The sequence below is a fragment of the Ambystoma mexicanum genome, chromosome 5p, assembly GCF_040938575.1.
Source record: "Ambystoma mexicanum isolate Mex_15411 chromosome 5p, UKY_AmexF1_1, whole genome shotgun sequence".
Taxonomy (NCBI): Eukaryota; Metazoa; Chordata; class Amphibia; order Caudata; family Ambystomatidae; genus Ambystoma; species Ambystoma mexicanum.
In genome coordinates, this window is record NC_090930.1 from 1156441092 (window position 1) to 1156466708 (window position 25617).

The window sequence follows — 25617 nt, forward strand, 5'->3', positions numbered from 1 at the left end:
TATTTCTGTGCCATCAAAAGTGGTAACAGTGTCGGTGGTTGACTTAGGGCATAACAGAAGCCCCATCTTTGCCGCAAGATCCTGGTCGATGTAATTCCCAACGGCTCCACGGGCTATGGACATTCTTACTGCATGCATCCGAGATGGTTGTTGGTGGTTAAGACCACAGATAGTGCAAAATGGGAGGTCTGTAGTTCACTTTCTTCGCTCGACAAGTGGACCTCTACTCTTGCCGGGCTTGGGAGTTTTCCGATTCCTTGATGGTGTCTTCCTTGTCTGTGGCCCCTACTGTCCTCCTCGGCGGCTTCACAGGGCACTCTTTAAGGAAATTACCTGACCTTCCACAGTATAGACATAACTGCTGATGTCTCCTTTTATCCCTTTCCGCTTTAGTCAGGCGGGATCGGACCCCCCCGATTTGCATTGGTTCTCCTGAGCCTTCCATTGTTTGGTAAACATTGTCTTTTAAACGCACATACATAGGGCGAGGGTCCGGTCTGCTCTCCGATCTTGCAACCGATGATCCAGTTGAACAACAAGGTCAATTCATTCAGAGCAGTCTTTCGGGGGGTTCACTACTTGTGTAAGAACATCCTTGAGCTCCCCCCGCAACCCCTGATGAAATAACGTGGTTCTCTTCTCCTCAGGCCATTCTGCTTCAACTACGAGTCTATTGAACGTGGCTATGTATGTCAATAGGTCTTGATTCCCTTCACGTAGGGACAGAAGTTCGTTGTCTAATGCCTGCCCATGAGTACGACGAGCGAACAGCTTTTGCATCTCCTGCTGAAAGTCTCTGAAATCATGCAGCAAAGGATCGTCTTGGGCCACGAAGGGTATAGACCAGTCCGCAGCCTACCACTCAGGTAGGATAGCACAAAAGCGACCCGTGATTGGTCATTCGGAAAGGCCCCTGGTCTACAAAGGAAGTGCAGGTGGCACTGGTTCATGAATGTTGCAAACCTCTTGGGATCCCCCGTAAATCGTTCGGGCGGGGCCAAGGGAACTGCCCCAGGAAGGGTTATCTGAACGGGGCTGGCTGATGGTGCTGGCATTGAGGGCACGTTCCCCGGCAACGGTGCATGCCCCGCTTGTGACTGGAGAAGTTGCCGGCTTAGATCATCAGTGCGTTCTTTGGCTACTATCAACTCCCTCCTCAGGCTGTTGGTCTCCTTCCTGGCTGCATGTACTTCAGAACCTAGCTGCCCCAACATGTGGGCTAACTGATCCGTTTCTGATGTTTCCATGACGGCCCGGGTGGATTTTGGTGTGAGGCTTTGCGTTTCGTAATGCTCACCTGGTTCCGTGGGGACGTCACTCAGCCTGTTCTGACCTCTACGACCTCAAACCCTTCCCTGGAGTCTACTCTACCGGAGACTGGGCCTGAAAAACAGGATTTGTAGGGTTTAACTCTCTATTGTCTCTGCGTGCTCGAACCCCTTCTTCCCCGGGGTCCAACCCTTACCCTTGGTCCACACCTCACCTTGTTTCCTTGTGTAATGTGCTCTCTGTCCTGCTTTCAGCGCAGGGGTGCGTTGATTGATGCGGGCTCGTTGCTGCCTAGTTACTTCACTGGCGAGAGTCCGATGGGTAATTATAAAGAGTCTCTATGAACAGTTCTCTAATTCTCGTTCCTTTCATTCCCCAGGTGATGGCCGGCGTCCAGGGATGACGGCGTACTGCTTGAGGTGAGTAACACTAAATGTTAGTGAGTTCATTTTTCTGTGTCTTTAGGTGCTGCAATGTTTTCAGCGTGGACGCCAGTTGAGAAGAAGAAAGGCAGTGAGTAACGCAATATGTGGTGCCTCTGAATGCTGTCCCACGCTAACCTGGTGTTTCTTTTCCCACTTGCAGATGGATGAGAAGGTCCGGAGATGAAGTTTCCCCAGAACGGCTTGGATTCATGTAAGCGTTTGAATCTAGTACAGTCTTTAAAGTAAGCGAAGGTTTGCAGAATGCTTACTAATGTCTTCTTTCTGTTCTTTTCCCTTTTTCTTACGAAGCGGCGTGCCGGGAAGAAAATGACACCACCAAAGGAGCCCGCAGAACTGAAGGAGCGATGGAAGATGGGCAGATGCTCCGCAAGGTAAGGCAATTCCTAATGGTGTTCTTGTTCTTGCAGGTGCTAAGCGCAGATGAAAAATGCAGGCCTTCTGGAGAACAAGCCGAACACGGTGAGTGTCACGCTGCAGGTGCAGAGAAACGCAAAGCGTGCTTCTCGTTCTGGGCGTGGCTTAAATAATCTCTGGGTATCCCAGGTGTCTCTGGGCTGAACCATACCCAAATAGCTAGAAAGCATATGCAGTTCTAGGAACCGGAACAAGTGGGGGCATCCATCTTGTCCCACCTATGCACTACAAGTCCAATGCTCACTGCCATCCTATGATAGTGTGTGTGTCTGGTGCCACAGGCGTCAAGTCTGACTCCAAGTGGATCTTTGGGGTGATGGAGAGGCCCTTAAGGGCCATGTAGATGATCGTGGCCTGATTCCAGCTTGACATTTTGGAGGGCTGGAGACATGAGGGGCGGAAATCATGACAGAAGGGTTGGGTTGGTAGTCAGGAGGGAAAGGGGATACCAGGTCTCACCCAAGGGCACCCCGCTCCCAGTCCCCAAGTACATTTCACCCAGGTGATCCTCCCTCAATTCTCTGCCCCCAGGGTCGGGATCCAAGAGCGATGGCCTTTCCTTGGCCACCTGTGCAGAGGATCCATGGGGTTTAGGATTGAGAATACCTCAGGTTTCTCACAAGAGACACTGGACAAACCTGAAGCTTGGAGTGCACGACCAGGCAGGTGTCCTGGGAGAAGGAATAGAGACATTTGGGTGGGTCCAAAATTAAGCACCAAGAAGACTAAAGATACACTTTGAACTGTGTAATCAGGCACGTGACCCGAGAGAAGCCTGAGAGACATTTGGGTGGGCGTCAGAAACCAGCCACCATTGATACGGTTGAGAGAAAATCCGTTATAGACCTTTCTGGTTGAGCTTCTGTTAATTGTATGTGCTAGTGATAGGGACAGACCTTGGGTAAGATTAGGTTTTGGACAGAGGACTAGATTTGAATTTTAAGACATCCTGACAAGCACCCTTTTATTATTTTCCCTATATAGGGAAAATAACCACCTTAGAAGTAGGGCCAGGATAGGCCTTATTTTCTTTGGTGCAACAAAATCCTTATTGCAAAACATGACATCTTGTCCATCTCCTGAGTCTGAATTAACACAGCTTCTTCAACTCGAGTCAAAGTGCAGTGGGACAGCACTTGCAGCTGGGGCTGGGACGTGGTACAAAGGACATGCCAGACACCAGCAGGGCAGCGTGTGCTGGGACCGGAAGGACAGGTAAGTGATTAGCAGAAGCAATTAGGAGGGGCAGAAGGGTCGGAGGGGCATGGGACATCCCCTCATTGAAAGCTGCAGGGATGAGTTGGGGTGGTAGGACAAGGTGGACCATAGTGCAAGGCGGGGGCAGAGGGTCGAGGCGGCATGGACGACTCCCTCCCCACCCATTCAATGGGGGGAGAATTAGGAGGAGCTGGGTAGGATATGCAGTGATTTAGCTCATATTGACTTGTCACAGAACTCTGAGGATATAGACAGTTATAGACCAAAACATCACTAGATGTGAGATTCATAAGAAGGATCTAACAATTCAACTGAAAAAAATACCTTTAAACTACATTAAAACAAGTGCCATGGATAGAACTCACAACTATGCTACTTGCACACTTTCAAAAGGGAAACATCGGCATTTTAAAAACAAGGACATGCTGATTTTTTTTATCACTGCAAATTCTAAAACTCAGAAGCAGATCAGAGTCCAAAGAACTGTCGGAGAAATGCCTGCTGTTAATGACATTTCCTATTCATTTGTATTATAGAAAATAAAAAAGAGAACAGTGGACCTCATTGCGAGTATGGTGATTGAGAAAATGGTAGCAAAATGGCTGGAATGGAATAATCCCAACTTTACTGGCAGTTTCTCCCACCACCAAATTCCAAGGTGGAAGGTGAAGTGGAGAGTTTACCTCTACTTTAACTCCCAAAATCAAAGTAAATCTTACAAAATCCCAATGGAGTCCTATGTACTCCAAAATGGGGATTAGCACAGCTTTACCGACACTCATAATCTTGTAGTAATTTGGAAAAATTTGTTTGGCGGTTATTCCTTTGGAATTACCGCCAAACTCATAATGAGGCCCAGTATGTTCATTCAGCAAGCAAAAACAATTTGGCAAGTTGGCTCACAGGTGATTAAGTTCACGATTCTCGCAATATGAATCTGTTATTGTCCAATTAGACAATCCTCAAGTATATAAAAATAAAACATCATTAAACAAATGAAAATCCATGAAACCAAGCTATTATATGGGAAACATATTTAAGTAACTGCACACTGTCATTTAAAAGCAATCCAAACTGCCAAAAAAAAGGCGTGCCCCGGGCAGTGATGGAATCCCAAAAAAGGTTTATCAGCATAGGGATGATTTGTGGGGTCCTGTGGTAACAATTTTGTTTAATGCAATTATAAACACCAAACTGGTACCACATGAATGGCAAAAAGCTATTATTCTGCCAATATATAAAAAGGGCCGCAGGAGTTCCCCGCAATCATACGGCCCATATCCCTCCTGAACACGAGCCTTACAATGTTTGGGAAATGCTTGCTCTCCAAATTAGAAGAACGGGTGATAGCGGAGGACATTCTATCACCAATCCAGCTGGGCTTCAGGCCCAAACCGTGAACGATGGAACAATGTTTGAATTTGTATTTGGTAAATGCCCACTCGTTGGATACAGAACAGGAACCAATATACCTGGTATTGATGGATCCGAGCATCGTCTTCGATAAAGTTTATAGAGAAATAATGTGGGAGGTGCTCAGGTCCTACGAATGTCCGGTAGATATTCTGGACGCATTGGAAGCCCTTCACGAGGCAAATGAGGCATGAATTTGTTCGGGCAGTCAGGGCCACTGTACAACATGGTTCCCAATTAAATCGGGGTTGAGTGATGGGTGCATTTTGGCACCCCTGTTATTTTTACTGTACCTTAACTAACTGCTTGAATTCCTAATACATTGTAATGCAGACGTACCACAAATTGGTAACACATCCCTACCCGCATTAATCTATGCAGATGATACCGTTCTTATTGCACGAACCCTGAGAGCACTACAGATTTTGGTAAACAGCTTGGATACTTTTATGAATAGCTTGGATCTTAAGGTAAATACGACCAAATCAGCTGTAATGGTGTGTCTTGGGAAGAAAATAATGCAAATTCCCAAACATATGGTGCAATGGCCTGGTGATACCTAGGGTGCTGCACTTTGATTATCTTGGGGTCTGTTTTAATGAAAGGTTCAACGGACAAGCCCACATACAAAAACAGCCCCCGTAATGTGACAACTGATAGGTGGTATCTACAGATTTATGAAAACTTGAAAGCAACAACCAATATGTATTGTGGGAAAAGTGTACAATGCCCGTGTTATAGGGGCCATCAAATATGGTGCTGCAATTTGGGGTCATGGTGATGTTAGCCTGCTACAAAAAGAAGAAAATAGGTTCATAAAATCCCTACTGGGCCTACCAATACCAGCACCAAATTTTGCTTGCCGTAAAGAAACTGTCTGGCCCTTTTTAAAGGACCAACTGGTGCTGGAGCCCTGCAGATTGTGGCTATGTATATGGTCCAATCCAAAGGTGGGATTTATGAAAACTCTATTGAAGCACCTAATGTGTAAGAAGGGTGCAAAGGACATTGGCTGGCTAGAAAACGTAAGGATTATGTTGGGGAAAGTGAGTATTAGTGACACTAACGGAGTGAGTACTTGATAGAAGAGTGACTGAGGAAATATCAAAACTGTCAAACAGAGAATTAATGAGACTATCATCAACTAATATAAAAGAATACCTTATCTGGACCAACTTAAAACATCATGGGCTCCAATTACTAGGGCATGCTTCGGCTGCTTGGACTTCGGACAGCGAATTCGAAGCTAAATGCCCTATGTGTGATGTTGGTTCAGAGGATTTTGCCGACTTTTTACCTTTTTGCCCTGCCTATAGAGAACAAAGAATAAAAGACCTACTACTACTGTTCATAGGCCCTGTACTACTGGTTGAATGTTCTTACGCTTATCGTTGTATTTAAGAGTTACCTGGCGTACATATGAAAGGGGCCAAAAAGAAAGAAAGTGTAATTAGAAACTATGACTGAATTAACTGTGCAGATTTTAAACTAAGAGCTTTTTTAAAAACATTTTTTATCACTTTATTTCTATTTTAATTAAACATACAAAAAACTAAAATCAAAACACAAGTGCAAAATCAGTACATTGTATAGATCGTAAAATGTAGAACATTAACAATAGCCATAAAACATACATAACAATTCATGAAAACCGATAAATCAAGCGAATCATAAAATACTATTTTACAACCTAACCAGTTAACAATTTCCGTACACACAACCATCAAGACAAGACCACATGAAAAAGCTCAACAAACAATGATGTATAAATCATTCAATCCAACCCCCCGACCAATGTACACTAACAATCGTATATAAAATATAGGAAACCTAGACATACAATTCATTAAAGGACCCCCACAATCGTGAACAACAATCTTCTCTTCCCTGTTTCAAAAACATAACCTTTTCATAATTGGACAGAGTTTTCACATCCAACAACCAATCCTCCACCTTTGGTTTCTTTCTTGACTTCCAAACCCACAGTATCTGCTTAGTTGCCAACACCAAAACTCTATTCATCCAATCAGCTTTGTCCCTTGCCCTATATCCCCTTCCCCCGTTCGACCACAGAATAGTGGAGGAAAAGGTATGCGGAAGCTAAAAAGTTGATTTTTTCAGGAAAAAACCAATACAGTATTTTCTCAGATTCGGGTACCCAAACCCTCCCTCTTTTACAGGACGCTGCAATATATATTTAGGCACTTTCGGTCTATTGCCGTCTCCCCAGAGGAAGGACTGAAAAACTTTATCAATAGAGCCAAGGACTTTCGTAGTGAATTTTAAAGGGATAGACTGTATAATATATAGAATTTTGGGTAAAAGAACCATTTTTACTATATTCATCCTATCCCATAACCTCAATTTCAATTGGCCCCATTTTAGTATATCCCTTTTCACAGTCTCCAATACTTTAGACACATTGTATCCGACCATTCTCTTTAAGTCTCGGACTAAATAAACCCCCAGATATTTTACAGCACCCACTTCCCAACGACAATCCCATGAACCCAAAACATCCCGAGGCTGACGTACATCCAGCGGGAAGGCCACCGTTTTCTCCCAATTAATCTTGTGGCCAGATAACCGACCCACCTCCTCAAAAATACTTTTAAGCTTATAAGGGCTTTTTTATAATTGCTCTTTTATGATGTTTTTGTGTCCTGTATCTTAACTCTTTCTCCTTCTAGACTAATTGTAGGTAAAGCACATATATTTTTGCACTAAGCACTTTATAATATGCGTGATTTTACATGTATTGTTTTAATAACTTGGTTTAAATTGATATGAAAGGAAATGAATAATGAAACACAACCAGGTGTTTGCTTATTAATGTATATGTTGTATGTGCTACATCCTTTATAGATTCTTGTCAATCCGAAATTAAGAATATACCTACCTACCTATGTACTCCAAAATGGGGATTAGCACAGTTTTACCGCTACTCATAATCCTGCAGTAATTTGGGAAATTAATTGATCGGTTATTCCATTGGAATTACCGCAAAACTCATCATGAGACCAAGTACGTTCATTCAGCAAGCAAACAGCTCAGCTTGGCAAGTTGGCGATGGGTTCACGATTCTCGCAATATAAATCTGTTTTTGTCCAATGAGACAATCCCTAAGTATATAAAAATAAAACATTATTTAACAAATTAAAATCCATGAAGCCAAGGTATTATATGACAAACATATTTAAGTAACTGCACACTGTCATTTAAAATGCATTTCAACCAATGTACGTTCAAAAGTATAATACAGTTTTCACAGATTCCTAAGTGAATCTCAAGTATAGAAGACTTACGTTGAAAACTAGTGCAGGTATTGGTGTGAATCTGTTGATATGGACAAGGCACAGACCGTCTGGAAGGTGACCTTCTCGTGAGCCAACAAAAAACAACCTGAAAAAATTGGAATTGGACAGGTAAGCACTTAGTTTATTGTATAAAACCTTTAATGTGACACTGTCATTGTACTCCTAACTTTAGTACAGTGATATTGCCAACTAGCCATTGCTGTTGAGCAATACATTAATCCAGCACATGTGCATGGCGAGCATCTGTGATCAAAGTTGTCCACACCTTTCATGAAAGGTCACTTAATGCTTAGAAATAACAGTATTCTACAAATTGCACCCATAGGTAATTTGGATGGGTGCATGGAAATATCCCCCATGTCTGGAGCAGAGATTGGCTGGGTGCCGGACTCAAAAGATGTGCTTAGCTTCTGAGTGCCGGATCACTCTGTCTGAGGATCAAGAGAGCATGTTCACGCAGCATGCAGAGAACCCAGATACCTCGTGGTCTGAAACCTTTGGCTCGCCAGATGTTTTGGGCCTTCAACTCCAATCACCCCTACCCAGTATAGTCAGTAGAAAGAGATCATGGGAGTTCAAAACATCTGGGGAGTTAGAGTTACTGATCCCTCCTTTGGAAAAATAACTCCCATCTATTTGGACAGTGACATTTTTAAAAGTACCTTCTTACACTAATTTGAAATGTGATGAGCAACATTTGTTTTTCTCTAGTTGATCAGTAACTTGGAACCAATGGGTTGTGTTTCCTGAGATTGGGGCAAATCCGATGATTCCTGACACTTTAATTTATTTGTTGAAGGTGAACATGTGGGCCAGTTGTACTGCCAGCATTTTTACTATTTGCACCCAGAAATCTAACCATTAAATTAACTACAAAACACACAGAGAGCCGCATGTTCCATCCGGCTGCTTTAGGAAACCCCTTGCAGGAAAGAGATATTTGGAAATGCTTTGAATGAATGAACTGAAGTGCACTTCACCATGGTATTTGAAAAATACATATTTTGGGGAACAGTGTTAGTCCAAATGAATGTGGGCTTCCACAGGTTGTTTGGGTTTTGAAAGGGTTTGTGAAGGGTGTACTTGCCTCGTACTGCTCAATTCCCCATTCATCCTGCTGCTGATGAAGTTCCCAGCTCTGGGAGTCTACTTTGGAGGAAATTCATGTGTGTATTGACAGGATTTAATGCAATCCCGCTGGCTTGCAGTCATACATTTGAACACGTTTGATGGCCCTAATGTGTATACCTGTTTCCTTTTCATGCACACCTTCTGCCTGTCTTGATATCCACTTCTCCTTTTGTTTTACCTTAATTATTCCTTCCAAATATTGATTTTTGTTACCAAAGGACATTTTTCATTTTTAAGGGAATTTCACTCATGTTCGTTTTGTCTTTGTGTATTTTCACTTATCTCCCCTTCAATTTCTGAACGTAGCAGCAGTTTTGCTATACATTATGATATGGCGAGTTATGTCATGCAATATTATGTCATATTGTGACATATTATATTAGGGCATTGTGCCTTTCTTCTTTCAAGCAGGGTTTCAAATCTTAACCCCATCTTCAAAGCCACCATCTTGCAAATTGGATCCCCCCTTCACAACCTTATCTGCAACTCCTTACCTCCATCCTGTGATCCTGAGAGACTGAAAAGAGGGATGATTTGTCATTCCCTATTTGCACGTGTTCCCTGTTGAACTACTTTCAGGTCAGTTTATGAAACACAAGCCACTTCCTTTGTGCATCCATTGCCTGGGCATCCTGAGCAAAGGGTAGGAATGATCATCTTTCTATATGTTTTTCTTAGTCCCCTGTTAGCCCCTGTTTGCCTCTCGGTGTCATGAACATTACACTAGAAAAGCTCACAAACAATAAACAACTCAAACTCTGAGAGCACTTCACTTAGACAACTTTTTAGATACACCTGCATACTCATGGGCTGCCACTCGGCACGTGCTCATACGCAGGGCATCAACAACCTCATCATAACACATACCCAAGACAAGCCCTTTCTCATGGAAAAATGAAATGACTGAAATCCCAGCACACACCTATTATGAAAGATATGCTACCCCCACACTACCTCATCCACTAGAGGGACATCTCACAAAAGCAGGTAGTGGATGTTCAATCATTTACAAAGCCTCTCTCACAGTCAGCCCTGCCCCACCCACCAAGCGCAATGTTTAGAGCCCTCTCTCTCAGTTGCTCTCCCCCAGCAATACCCAAACCTCACATTCCTCGACCGACTTTACTGCCCCACCACACAAGTCCAACTTCCACCCTAAATGTGCTGACTTCACTACTAACAACAACTGCTCCCTTTGCACCAACATATACCGTGACAAATTCAACCCAGGTACTTCCCACATAGATATCAACCCCATATTCAATAACATCCTCACTCCACTCTCCAACTGCTACCTCACACAACACATTGTCTACTCCAGACACATATAGCTGGAAACACTCTTGACCATCATAGTTCCTGCAAAAATGGGCTTTCTGTGCAAAGTCGAATCTGGGTACCATGATCTAACCATTTTGCCATCCCTTTCATGCTCACTCGACCAGACAAAAACCGCCACCTGCCACACCTTCACCCCATCCCCAGCGAGGCAAATCAAACACATCACAAACACAGCACTCGCAGCACTCATACCATCCACCTTACCCTCACACCCACCTAACTCCTCAGAAATTACAACACCTCAATCACCCAGGCACTCAACCAAATTGCCACCTCAAAACACAGAAACCCCACAACCACCATCATACGCCATGGTTCAAGAATTCCCTCCTTACATCTAAACAGGAAACCTGAGGCCTACAAAGAGCCTGTCCAAAGAACCCATTCCCCATCCACAAGTACGCTCTAGAAAGACTGCCACTTTAATTACAAGATGGCCATACACATGGCCAAAGCTGACCACTAGTTCCAGTCTGCCCCCTACCACACACAAAACCTTTTAACATCAAGGCATGCTCCAAATCACCATACAAACACTTCAATGCCTCCATCCACTGCAACATGCAACTCCGACATGGACTACTTCAAAACCAAAACACAGAATATCAGCCAAGCCTTCCCCTCCACCCTCCACACAGCCCCTCTTCTACCACCCAATCCCAAATCCTTCAACACATGATACACTTTCCACACCACTGACCAATTCACTGTCTTCACCCTCATAGACAAAACAAACCACTTCACTTCATGGATGACTCATATCTAACGTAGGACGTAAGTAACTGCAGCAACACCCTGGCTCTCACATGGCACCCTCCACTCCACACTCAAAATAGGACAAATCTCTTCCCTCCTCAAGGTACCATCCCTCGACACCATGCTCCCCCAGAATCACTGAACACTTTTTGTCACAAGCCAACTCCAACATCATATCACCACAAACAACTCCCTCAACCCCATCTAATCAGGTTTCCACCCTGGCTTCAACACTGAGAGTGAGACATTTGACATCCTGGACGACCACCACAACATCGCTGACAGAGGGCAGGCTGCCCTTCTAGTGCTCCTCCACCTCTCCATGGCTTTCTGCACCATCAACAACACCATCCTCTTAAACATCCTATCCCACAGGGCAAATCCCTCAGGCACTGTTCTTGAGTGGTTTACCTCTTTCCTCACTGACATGATACACTTTGTTTCCATAACCCCATACCAATCAAATCCTACCCTGGTCTAATACGCAGTATCACGTGAATCCTCTCTATCTCCTCTAATTTTCAACCTATACGTTGAACCCCTTGATCAGACTCTTAGCAACCATAATATCCACTTCGTAAAACTCAACCCATCCAAAATGGAATACCTCCTCATTTCTCCGCCCCCACCCCAGCAGAAACCTGACCTCATTCCTCAAAAAAATCACCAGAGACAACCCACACAATTCCCTCTACATGCCATTTAAGTATATATGCTACACCGTCAGGACGCACTTGTGTTTCACACAACACATAACTCAACTTCAAAGCATGCAACTTACAGCAAAACTTCCTACTTAAGATAAGGCAAATCATTACCCATGACAACTTCTGCAATGCAGTTCAGGCAGTAGTTTTCTTCAAGCTGGACTACACAGTCGCTGTCCACACTGAATTCCCCAACAACACACTCTGCCCTCCTGCAAGGCACAAGTCATACAAAATGCAGCTGCAAGACTCATTTCACACCTACCAAAGCACTCACACATCACTCTATCTCACTGTTGGCTCCGCTGGCTGCTAGTGCCTAAGGAAATTTCTTTCAAAGCACTCTGCAATTTATATAAAGCCATCCAACTCAAAACCCCATCCTACTTTCACAAGAAACAAAAACCTATCACCCAAACAAACACCAGACAAACCACTTGAACAAAAGCAAGCCTTCACAAGATGGGCACCTAGAGCCTGGAATGCCCTCCCACCCACATTGTTGTAAACAAATCATCAATATACCTATTTCCCTGTGCCAAAACCAGCCAGACCACCTCACCTGATCTACTCTGTCTATCCTTATCTTCCTAAGCTTTGAGGCCCTCTGAGTATGTCCAGCACTGTATACAAGTTTAAATAACATAAAATTAATCATGTATTGTTATTTTGTATTTGTAATGCCGTGTCACATTGTTCAAGGCCAACAAGGGCTGTGAAGCAACGGAAAGGTGATATGTAGCACTACACACACACACACACACACACACCCACACACCCACACTTCAATACTACACATTAGCGGCTTTCCGTTTAGCATATGTGCTACTTCACCCAATGAAGACCTGCAAAAGCAGACTCTACAACCCTTCGGAACCTTGGATTACCCTGCTCATCTCTATTAACAAGTCAAGGTAACTGCATCCCAGGATGAGAAGAGTAGGCAGGGCTCCGTTATGTAGATTTCCTCCCAGAAGATCCCATCCTTATGCAAAGAGGACCAACACCACAATGAACGTCCCTTTAAAACTCCTAGCACGGCTCAAGAGCTTGCAGGAAGCCAAGTGTAAGGCCTTGCTCCTACAGGCACCACAGATCAAAGCCCGCCCACATTTAGTAGTGCCGTAGTTTATCCCATCTTTTCAGTTCATGGAATATGGCAGATTGTGGCAATTGGGGAACATAAGGCATACGTTGAAGAGTGTCTGCTCGCCTGTTCCCTCAGGCATTGCTTGAACACACTCTGCCATTGCAGGAAGGCCTCAAAGCCTGTTCCTGTGCTACAAGAGGCCTCTGCCTACAGGCCTATTCCTTGACTCTTCCCCTCTTCGAGTGTTGTTTTTAATGTAAATGTCTCCTTTTACTAAGTGAGTCTGCTGTGCAATATTTTACAACCTTACCTCTAAATTAATTCTCTCATACTGCATTCCAGTGGCTTATTTACCAATTCAATGCATACAAGTTTGACACTCTTTCTCCCTTCTCAATCAAAGGTCAGTCTAGTATGGCTCGGTTCGGGACATGTTCTCTGTCGTGCTCTCCTTGTGTGGCCCACAACACTCATTCTGCACACAGGCAATTCCTGGCTCTGACCCCTCGGTCAGTGTGCTCGACTTTACCAGAACTCCCTCTTGCTATCGGCAAGAAGGAGTCCAATATGATTACCTGGTTAGAACCCCCACAACTCCTGGGAACTCTTGCATATCTCAAGGCTGTCTCTCATCTACAAGATGACTTAACGTAATATCACCACCACACCAGTGCCTCTATGAGATGTCTGCCAGCCAGCAAGGGAAGCTCTCATTCCTTCTTTTGATTACATGTTCTTATTGTCCTAGATTCATCCCAATGATCACACTAATGGATTTCCATACTGACCATAGATACACATAAGTGGGCACAGAGGCTAAAAATAAAGGCAGAATGGGGGTGGAGAGGAAGGGGAAAGAGGTGGGGAAAAAGAGGTGCAAGGGTGGGACTCCTGAAAAAGAAAAGAAAACATGAAAATGTTGCCACTATAGAAATACAATGTTGCTTCTTTTTCAGCCATTTGTGAAAAATTGGCCAATCACATTTCTGACAAACAACCAATCTGCCTCTTGTTATTCAAAGTGTTTGCAGGGGTCTGAAACACATTCAGTGCAGGTTGTCCAGCATCCCGGGCAGTGTTCTGGTTCATCCTACTGCCACCTGGTAACCTAACTAGGCAACTGCATTTCAGGAGAGGAGTTGGAAAGGAGTGGGTAATATGTACATTATCCCCAGAGGAGCTCAGCAACCACCTGAGATGGAACCAGTCTCTGCAGCCCACAAGGGATTGTCAAAGGTTGCTGGTAGGGCCTTATGACTGCTTGTCCAGCATCTTCAGTGCTGTGTCTTCAGCAGGGCACTTTCATTTGGAAAACCACCCTAACCAGGTCTTATGTATCATCCACTCCCCCCTAATATCCAGTTGACTGTTTGTGACCATCCAAGGCTTAAGGGCCCTTCAATTATGTTTGTTGGCACTTATATGGTTGGCTGAAAGAATCCCTCCTGCTCCGCTGTGCTGTGAGGTGGGTCTTGCTGTAAGCTCCTCAGTGCTGAGAGGCGGTCTTACTGTGACATAAAGCAGGGGACAAGCAACAAGAGTGTTATAGCTTTAAGTTATACATCCATGGAACACGCACACAGACACACACACACAGCCCCCAACACAGGACCCCTCTGCACCAACAGCACTCTTCAGTGTTCTGCATGTGATCTTGTTTTGCAGCATAAGAGGGTGGCGACCCATGATCCTCCACCTTTCTTACTAATTCCCTGGTTGAGGTGTCTTGGTTCATTAACCTCCACAGGAAAAGAGTCATGCCGTCTTTCTTCAAGGGGCCCTGTGACTGATAGTTACCACAACAGAGATCTGTGTGTAAGAGAAAAGGACAGACAGGCATACAGCTCATGGTGCAAGGAAAGTGCCCTACAGTCCCTGTATTTGACTTTCACATTAGATGTTACATCAGAAGCCAAAGAGATGCTTGTGAAGAGCAGATGTCAGTATAAGTGTGAAAAGCAGCCTGACCAGCTTTCTTTTCTGTGGGCAGGGCTTTGTGATTTGGAAGGTCTGCCCCCACCCACCCTCAGACTTTCTGTATATCTGAGTATTGACAGATACAAGATGGCAGAATGCGTAGCGGTAGCATATATTTAGTTTGGTTATGTTTTCCCCACTGTCACCTGTCCCCAGAGGACCATAGATGAAGGTCCTTTGTTGGACTGATAGGAATTGGGACCTTGTCACACTCCCAGACATTTATTTTCTGTTACTCTTTTGTGTATGAACTGTTTACTTGCAAACATGCATTCTTCACATGTTGTGTCCTTTATGTTGTTGATTACCTGCGTTGTACTAAAATCAGGGGCAATATATTCTGATGTCATTTTAGAATCCCATTGCAGATATGACTTTTGGCTACTCTGTGAGATGGTAGCCGCACTTGCCCAGGCCCAGTTGCTTGACTTCAGAAATGTGTGAATATTGTGATGTGCTGCCTCTGCTGGTGTTTGCGGTCCTGTGTGGCCTCGATGTGCACCTTGCAAACACTGACTAGTCTTCATCTGATGACACTTAAGTCGCAGTGGACCACATACATGGGCCTAGTGAGCACATGCTTAAATCCCAGTGTGCACTCGTCGCAGTGTGCTAGGCCTGTTTGAAGCAGCATGCACTACAGGTAGCTACGGGTAAGTGCCTGTTGTGTGATATATGTAGTGGGTTAAGAGTTCCAGAATGCTTTGAACAACTACCTTGTAAGGACTGACCAATGCAATACATTGCCCACCTGAGAGATGTAATAAAAAACACTGTTCTTAAGGTCCATGAGCTGTACAAACGACAAATGTGTTTTAAACTAATATAGAGAATATATGTGTTGACTTAAGACCCCGAGTAGGCTAACTTGTTGGAATATTTATTGTATGCAGAGATGAAATTACAACAAGGCTGACTAGGCCCAGGCCTAGGGTGACAGGTTTCCACAGGAGCACCATTTTATTTTCAATTTGCTAGTATAAGCCAATATTATTTCTCAGAGTCTAGCTGATGCAGGACACTGAGAGGAATGTTGAGCTGTTAGCAGTCTTTCCACTCTGACAGCTAAAGTTTTTGATGGCCAAACTTGTATATATGCTTGATATTTACAAAAGCCATATTGTTAGGGTGACTTTTGTTTAAAAAAAAAAAGAAAGTAAATGTGTGTCAAACCCAACGTAGTTTAGGTATTTAGTGATTCAGTCCCACATCTCTCACAGACATATATGATAGATATAAAGCTCTTTGGTCATTCGTATCATTTAAAAAACAACAGCCAAAACCTCATTGTTTTCATTGGCACCCCTTCACATTATCTTTGGAGTTCTTTCAAATCAATACACACAGTTTGTTAAGCAATCTCTTTTATGTATAAATCCATGACACACATTTTGTAAACTATTGCAAAAATGGGTGTTACTTCAGAAAAGTAAAGGTTAAAGGTTAAAAATTATGCATCATTTTACAATATTAAACACATGCATATGCTTAAGTCAAGCAAAGAGTTCCCACAGGTGGCACTAAAATGATGTTCAGAAGCAAGCACTAACATTTAAGAGGTCTGTGGCTACCCAAAAGGAGCAAGCATAAAATAGATCATAGAGAAGTTCAAATGGTGAAGAGTAAATCTAAAAGTGCAAGAAACCTGTGAAAGGAAACCCACAGCAATAGAAGGGTGAGAACAAAAACGGTCTGCCAAAGGCACACACTGTTTCACAACAGTACTTCAAAGGAAAGCAGGACATCTATACCCACAAATCTCAAAATGTTCCTATGTATTGTACAGTCCAACCAACTCTACAGAGTTAACACACATTTTAAATTACCTTAAACGCAAGGTAGACTAAGCCCCACTCACAAAGGTAATATTGTGCTGGCACACCCAATCCATTGCTCAGTTTTACCCTTGGAGTGTTGGGTATTTTGAACAATTGCACAAGCAGCAAAGATGTAAACAGTTTGTACCACTTCATTTTTTATAAAAGGTGCCTGCATTGTGCAGCTAGGAGGAATGCTGTTGCTTCTCACACATGAATGTTCAGGGTCGCCCGTATTCATTACTCCACTGGGAGAATGCACAAAGATTCCAAGAACTTTCTCCAACTGTCCTTTACTCTACCGAGGTTTTTATGCCCCGGCAGAGTTTACAAACTTCACTTGCAATGTTGCCATATTTTAATGGCATTCCATCCTAAGAGATTGGAAGTACACCGACTGCAGCAGGTAACTTGCCTTATTTCCACCCCCCTCCCTGCATCCCGCCCTCCGCTAACACCAGAGCTGCATCCATGAGAAGGGTGTTGAGTTATTTTTATTCAACATTTTTATAAGATGTACCTGTACCACTTGTATGTATTTCATAGGTAAACTTTACGATTTGACAAGACCGTATGTAGAAATGTTGTTATGTTGCATTAATATTACAGAGCAGTCTAGGTGCTTCTCATAGAGTGACAGCAGACAATTTGTGAGAGAAACCAGATATTATCATTGAAACCAAAATTCCTTGTTCCAACCTTTTCTCATGTGTGTCCAGTTGGCAGACAGCTTATGTTCTTATCACTTCCTCGAAAAGATTGTTTTTGGACCTAACCGAAAATAGCCAATTAGCCGTAACAAGTACCTCTAATGCACTCAACTGTAGAACACACTGCCTTCTCCAAATCCTGGGCAGCAGAGATCTGAAAACACTCTTTCAACTAACATAACATAGAAGATAACAGGCTTGAATTAATAGAGAGGAAGCAATAACGTTCTAATCCCTGCAACCATAAAAATGTCCTAATAATGTTATGTAACCAAAATGGGGGTAAAGGGGTGCAGATTGGACAACGCCGACAACAGAGTTTGTTGAAGGGGCGGAATCTGGTGAACGTACAGAGTCTGGCAGAGGTGGAATAAAGGTGGGCGGGGGGCGCATGCACTTATTTGGGTTTAGGGCAGCAGCAAGCCTAAATACGCCACTGATCGTATGAAAGGCACTTTTTTGTATCTGCCAGCCTGAACCCGTCTCTGGTTGAATGAGGCCACTACCCCTAGGCACTGTGACTCTTGCATTCTTCAGCGAGCTAAGGATCATCCCTTCTCCTCCATTCAATGCCAAGGGAAATGGGGCTGTGCATTGTCCTCCATTAGTTGTAGAGCTAAAACGGAGTCACGTTTTGGTAACTTTGAGTTTTCGTTCTATCCAGCATCTTGGAGTGATAGTCTTTATTTTTTTTAGAAAACAATTTTTAAGGTTAGTCGTTGTCAAGTAAAGCAGTCTTGCATTGCGTCTCTCTATTGACATCTGTGTTAAAGGGAATCATCTTCAAGGCAAGGCAAAAAAGGCCTGACTTTTCATCTACAAACACCGGTTACACCATATCCTACTTTCTAGAGCACCACGATGACTCAGTGAATGTGTTGTTTATTATTACAAACATTATTAAAACATGTAATGTGGCCCCTCTTCATGCGTTTTCTGGGGCTCACCCAGCCATTGAAGTGGGGGTAGGCTGACTTTTTCGAAGAGCATGGCTCAGTCCCTGATTGAACTCACCTTTGTAAATACCCTAATGACTGCATTAAAGGATGGGGTGCAGTCATACTAAAACTCAAAACTCAGAACTCTGCATCATGAGAGGAGATCAAAGCAGGGGACCCTCGTTCCTGCTGTTGCCGCCAATGGCTGCATCTACATGAAGGAGAGTGGTCCTGCTGGTTCTCTGGGAAAACGTGTTCCCACGCAGAAAGTGTCTCCCCTCCCCCCATACCCTATGGATGTTAAGTTTAGGCCAGACTGTGAGTGGTGGGCATTACGCCTGACCTCAAGGGTAGCTAAATACTTGCAAATATTTGTTATCAGGACATGCCACAGGGTATCATGCATTCTTTCATCTTTGCATGTGTCAGGCCCCATGCAAATGATAGAAAACTACAGAACAATGCATTCTGACTTAAAGATGAAAATGTTTTATGTCTATCTAGAAAAAGCTTTAGCTCTCTGCCAGAGCTTCTGAAGATACAGATTAAAAGGGTCTTACTGCCTACCAGGTGGCAACCGTTTTGTAGAAGAGAGAGCTAGAGAGGAATTGTTCACTGTTGCTTCTATGATCTTGTTTAATTTCCTTGCTGCTTTGTACAAGGATGTGATTTCAACATTTGTGTTGCATTAGATTGTGTTCATAACATGAGTTATAGTCATTATTGTTGTGATTAATATCTTTGGCAGCTACTCCTAGTGTGCTTAACCCCTTAAGTGTTAAGAACAAGTATGCTCATCATTTCTGCATAGATATGCATAAAGCTAGAATGTGTCTTTGATTAGTTGGCAGCTGCATACATAAACATTTACAATGCTCCCAATCAATCCATCATGGCCTCCATGAATACAAGCATGGGCAAAGTTAATAGATATGGCTTTGCAAATGGGGAAGGTGACATTTGCTTTTGGAAAGCCTCCACATGACTCATCAAAGTGCAATGCCAACAGTAGTCACCAAACAATATCATTCAAAAATATGTTTCTTTTTTAATTGCTGTTTATTTATTATAACTGGGCATTGATATGTCCATTGCTTTCATCGGAGGGTATATCAGTAGACAACATCAAGGGGAAATAGAAACAGGTGACTTTACACAGGAGTAAACATCCAGTATGCATGCAGAAATACAAATAGATTCCCAGCAGTTAGTTTGAACGTTTGCTGAGATAATCAGTATAGGCAGATAAACATATGTGCCAGTATTAGCTCTTTAAGAACATACTCATGATGTCTTGCACCAAATATTGCAAGTATTTTCCCCTGTAAAGACACACCTGTTCTTGGTTTGACCAAATATTGCCAACATTGGCCCCTGCAAGGACACCATCTTGATGGATTTGCTCAATTATTGCACATATTAGCTTGTTTAAGGGCACACGTGTGAGGAATTTGCCCAACTACTATCCACATTTGCCCCTGCAAGGATACACAGGATGTGACTTTTCCCCAAAATGCCAGCATTTTCCCCTTTATGGACACCCATATGATAGCTGAGTCCCAACACACCAGCATTCCACTGTAAGGACATCCCTACAGTGGCTTTGCCCAAATGAAGCAAAACCAAACGTTGATGGCTGGAAGCTTTTGAATAAATCATAACCAGGGTCACAGTTTTGGGCATCCTTCCAGACCATCGTTTTTCAGCCTGCCAAGCCATTACAGAAGGGGAATGACCATATGTAAATCAGACTTGGTCCCACCCCAACATGGGTCGAAACATGTCTGGCGATGCCTGTGGTCTTGAGCTGAAGGGATGTGGCCTAGCAGTGTTAGGTGTGTTTTTCTAGGCGTATCCCTTGGTTCATAATATAGGCCTGTACTACCCAAGGTTGGTAGAGTGGCAGAGCAGCCAGGCCTATTTTAGGAGGAGGAATGTGAGCTGTATGTCAGTACACAGGAATCAGAACACACATAGACCCAAACAAACACTTAAAAACTTGTAGTTATATCATAAATAGTGGTTTATGTTATATATACACAAGGCAGCTATACATTAAAGGAATATTGTATCAACCAGCTACATCAAATTTACATTCAGCTTAACGACAAATAAAGCAGGTGAGTACATTGTTATGTACTTTTCCTATCCACACATGGAGTGACTTCAGTCAGGTAAGTAAAAGCACTTATCTGCATTAACTCTGCATTATTATGTTATAAGTCAAGAGCAGAAATGAAAATTCTCCCTAACACTCCCCCCTCCCCCCAGACTAAGGGACATGAGGATTTAATCAATCCACCCCTGGATGAATCTCCTATTCCAGTTGGGCATACTTCCTGGAGATACCATCAGCGTTCTTATGGTTTGTACTTGTCCTATGCTCAATAGTGAAGTCAAAGCCTTTAAGGCTTATGGGCCACCTGAGCAGTTTATGATTCTCCCCCTTCATCTTAATTAACCATCTCAAGGGTTGGTTGTCATTTTGAATTTGGAAAGTAGTCCCATACAAGTATAGTCTTAACTTCTTCAAAGCCCACACAATGGCAAAACACTCACGCTCAATGGTTGCCCATCTTGTTTCTCTATCTTTTAATTTTCTACTAATAAAGCAGGTGGGGTGCTCCCTGCATTGTGCCTCAAGTTGGCTTAATACTGCCCCAATCCCTGTGTTACAGGCATCAGTCTGCACGATAAAGGTCTTGGTATAATCAAGTGATCTCAGCATTGGGGCTTTATAGAGGGCATCTTTCACCCCTCAAATACTTTTCCATAATCTTCAGTCCACTTCACTTTCTTAGGGAGCTTTGGAGAAGACAGCATACAGAGGAGGAGCTATGGGTCCATAGTTCTCAATGAAGTTCCTGTAGTAGCCCATGAGGCCCATAAAGGCTCTTGCCTGTGTTTGAATAGTAGGGGTGGCCTAGTCTTGTGCAGCTTGTACTTTGTTGTGTAAAGGCATGATCTTACATCCTCTTACCTCATGCCCAAGGTAGATCACTTTACTCTGACCAGCTTGACATTTGCTAGCCTTGCTGGTCAGATGGGCCTGTTGGATGGCCTGCAAGACATATCCAATGTGGTAAAGATGTTCTTCCAAGTGGCGCTGAACACTGCAATGTCATCCATGTATGCCATGTAGAAGTCCTCTAGCCCATTCAGAACATGATTCATCATCCTTTGAAATGTGTCTGCTGCATGTTTCAGTACAAAGGCATGACCTTAAACTGATACAAGCCTTCAGGGGTCGAAAATGCTGTCTTTTCCTTGGCATGGTCTGTCAGGGCTATTTGCCAATAGCCTGACGTTAGGTCAGATATTATGAGGAACTTGGCAGATCCAAGTTTGTCGACCAGCTCATCTATCCTAGGTAATGGACGAGCTTCAGTCTTGGTGACTGCTTTTAAAGCCCTATAGTGCACACATAACCTTAATTCCTTGGAACCCACTTTTGGCACTAGCACAACTGGACTATCCCATGGACTGGTGGAGTCTTCAATGACTCCAAGGTCAAGAATTGTGTTGACCTCCTCCTTAATGTGATGCCTCACTTGGTCTGACATTCTGTAGCCCCTGCTTTTCACAGAGACACCCACACCAGAATTAATATCATGCTGACCCGAAGGGGTCAAGCCTGGTAGTGAGAATAGAGAGGCAAACTGAGTTAATAAAGCTTTGCACTCCTCGTGTTGCTGCAGTGTCAGGTTAGAAGAGAGTTTGTCTCCTACAAATCCATTTGACGGGTGTCTGCCAAGAGGATCAGGGAGAGCTTCACTATCTGCCTCTTCTTGTTCAGAGGCTAGAAGCAAAGCTCCTACCTCTGGTCTGGAGACATATGCCTTCAGGCGGTTGGTGTGAAAGACTCTGGGGCCTCCCTGGGGTTGCCCAAGTCCACCAATTAGTTGACCTCTCCAAGCTTGCCTACAACCCTGAAGGGACCTATTCATTTGTCCTGCAAAACTACTTGTTTCATTGGGACCATAACAAGAACTAGCTGCTCTGGAGTAAACTCCGCCATGTTAGCTTTCTGGTCATGCCAATGCTTAAACCAGGGCTTGATCAGCTTTAAAGTTTTCTGAAGCATCAGTCATCATCTGTGCCATCCTCTGTCTGAGGCCTAGCACATAGTCAGTAACTCGGACTGGCTTCCAGAGGAACACTCTCCAGCCCTTTTTTAATCAGGGGCAAGGGGCCTCTGACTGGATGACCGTAGAGGGACTCAGAGGGGCTAAAGTCCACTTCAGCTTGAGGTACTTCTCTGTAAGCAAAAACAAGGCATGGCAGTAGAAGGTCCCACTTTCTTATAAGGGTTTCCACTAAAGCATCTATCATGCTCTTCATGGTTCTATTAACTCTCCCCACCAACCTATTGGTTTGGGGATGGTAGGATGTTGGGAACTTGTAGGTGACTCCACAGTTTTTCCACATGGATTGCACATAAAATGTGTCCCCCGGTCGGACACTACCTCCTTAGGAAAACCTACTCTGGTAAATAATACTAAGAAAGGCCTTAGCCACTTCCTGAGCAGTAACAGTCCTCATAGATATGGCTTCAGGGTATCTAGTAGCATGGTGTAATACAACCAGTGTTAACCAGTTGCCTGAGAAGGACCAACAATGTCAATCCACACCTTCTCAAAGGAACTCCCACCTCTGGGAGGGGCACTTAAGGTGCAACATTCTTGAAACCACTTTTGTCAGACAATTGACAAGTTTGGTAGCTCCTACAATGCTTGTCTACATCTGCACCCATATTGGGTCAGTAGAAGTACAAGGAGATCTTCTCCCTGGTCCTCTTGGTGCTCAAGTGACCAGCCAGAGGGATCTCATGGGCCAAATGTAGAAATGTTGGTCTTATTTCTTGGGGTACCACCAGTCTCCTGAGGGCCATTGGAGTAGTCTCTGTAGGCTCACTTTAGAGGAGCCCATCCTCCCAGTAGAGCCTTTGCTTCCCTGTCTCTTGCCCTTCCAGCTGGGAAGCTGCCTGCTGACGCAGACCTTCAACAGATGGACACTCTTTGTCCTCTGCTGAAGTCTGTCCTGGAGGGTCCACCTTCTGCAAGTAAAGTTCTCAGCTCAGGATGGTCTGTAGGATCCAGATCCTCTATGCAGGAAGGAATCACCTCTGCCTCTGTTTCACCAGTAGGGGGGTTCTCTTTTACAGAAAGAGTTTTGGTGGGGATGTATGTTGGTATAACCTCTTCTGTTGGCGACCTTAAATTAATTGTTAGGGCTTTTCAGCCGTGTCGCATCCGTGGGCTTGAGTTGAAGGAACCAATCCCCTACCTCCTTGGTTACAAAACAGATCTATGTGGTCTGCCACTCAAGGATTGCGCCACACATGAATTTTTTCCAAGTCACAAGACTCTTTATTCTTGGTTTCAGAGTCATAGAGCCCTTTATTCCTAGTTTACACGTGTTTCGGCTGCTCAAGAGCCTTTCTCAAAACAAAAAGGGCAACAGCAAAACAGTCATAATCCATCTTATTGCAATAGTCCCGGGTACATCCCTCTAGTACTTTGACTTCATGTTTCTCGCGTTGGCTTAGCACGGCTGTTGCCCTTTTTGTTTTGAGAAAGGCTCTTGTGCAGCCGAAACACGTGTAAACTAGGAATAAAGGGCTCTATGACTCTGAAACCAAGAATAAAGAGTCTTGTGACTTGGAAAAAATTCATGTGTGGCGCAATCCTTGAGTGGCAGACCACATAGAACGGGTTCTCTTTTACCACCCCAGCCTCAGCTGGAGGTGGGTTCACTGGGGTGACCTGGAGTTTCCCTCTGGGAGAAAGTTGTCTTTAAGGAAAGTTTCAGCTTGAGGCCCTTTTTCTTTCCTGAGGAGGATCTGGATTGATTTCTCCTTGGTCCCTTTCTTCTTTGTGAGAGACCTGATGGTCCACTAGAGATATTGTATTCCACCTTGATCTCAAAGGGGAAGTCTCTTAAGGTTGCTTCCCTGGACAATGTAGTATGTTCCCTTTTCTTCTTACTTGGGGGCCTTGGTGTGCTTGAAATTACACCCAGAGTTTTTAGATCATTACAAAGAAGTACCCTACCAGGCACTTCAGACTGGACACTAATGGGTATCCTGACAATCATGTTGTTGCACTTTATGAGAGCTGGAATTATGGGACACATTTGGAGAGGGCCTCCTGCAAGCTTGGTCTTCCCCTACTTCTTCTTATGGAGCCCCAGAATCCTTGTGAGTGGCCCTGTTTGCTACCCACAAGTCAGCAGCTTGTGCTAACCTCTTGGGGTCAAATTCTTTGGAGTCAGCTTAATGTTGTCTCAGCTCTGTGGAACAGGCATCAAAAATACTTTCCAGCATAAAAAGACTTCCTCAAAGGAACTCACCTTATGGCACATAATTCAACCGTCTAAATTTTGCAGGCACTCACATATACAAGTAGTCCACAGCACATCCTCTTTCTTTTTATGGTCTCTGAATCTTTTATGATATTGGGAAGGGGTCTTCCCAAATCTGGGTATAAGAGCCTCTTTGACTTTCTCATAGTCCACAGCATTCAACTCCTTCACAGCCATTCTGGAGGAGCCTAGACATAACCCATGGAATCAACTCATTTCCACTGATATCTTGCATACCATAGTTAAACTGAAAAGTACTCAACCAATCCTATATGTCAAGCTTCGCGTCATACACACTTACTACTTCTTTAGGCAGGCCAGGCTTCTTGGAGACATCAGACTGAGAGGACCATGAAAAGGAAGTAGAGTCAAGAGACAACTTTGCTGTGTCATATTCATGCCACATTTCTCTTTCTCTTAGCCTCCTCTCTTTTTCTTCAGATTGGATTGTTAGTTTCCTGAACTCTAGCTCATTTCTCATTTTATCCCCAGAGATAGATATTCAGGTCTTAGATTGTGACCTAGCGGGGTCACAGTAGAAGGAAACTGGATTACAGGTGTAGTATTGGCAGCCCCTCCTGGTTTCCCCTCATCTCATGATCTCTGAGGTAAACTAGGGCTTAGCTCTAAACATTTATTCTCATCAATTTCTTCCAGATCAATGTTAGGGGTAGGGGTTATAGGCCTACTGCTAGGGTTTTGGTGATTCA

At 43.8% G+C, this 25617-nt stretch overlaps 1 protein-coding gene across 1 annotated transcript in view; it reads right to left on the reverse strand.

The window, feature by feature from the left end:
* Positions 1-25617, reverse strand: part of LOC138481477 (Y+L amino acid transporter 2-like) — a 501185-nt gene that overhangs the window by 98401 nt on the left and 377167 nt on the right. The window contains exon 7 of the mRNA XM_069613643.1: positions 8066-8162. Within this exon, the coding sequence (XP_069469744.1) occupies positions 8066-8162 (97 nt within the window). The remainder of the gene's footprint in view (positions 1-8065; positions 8163-25617) is intronic.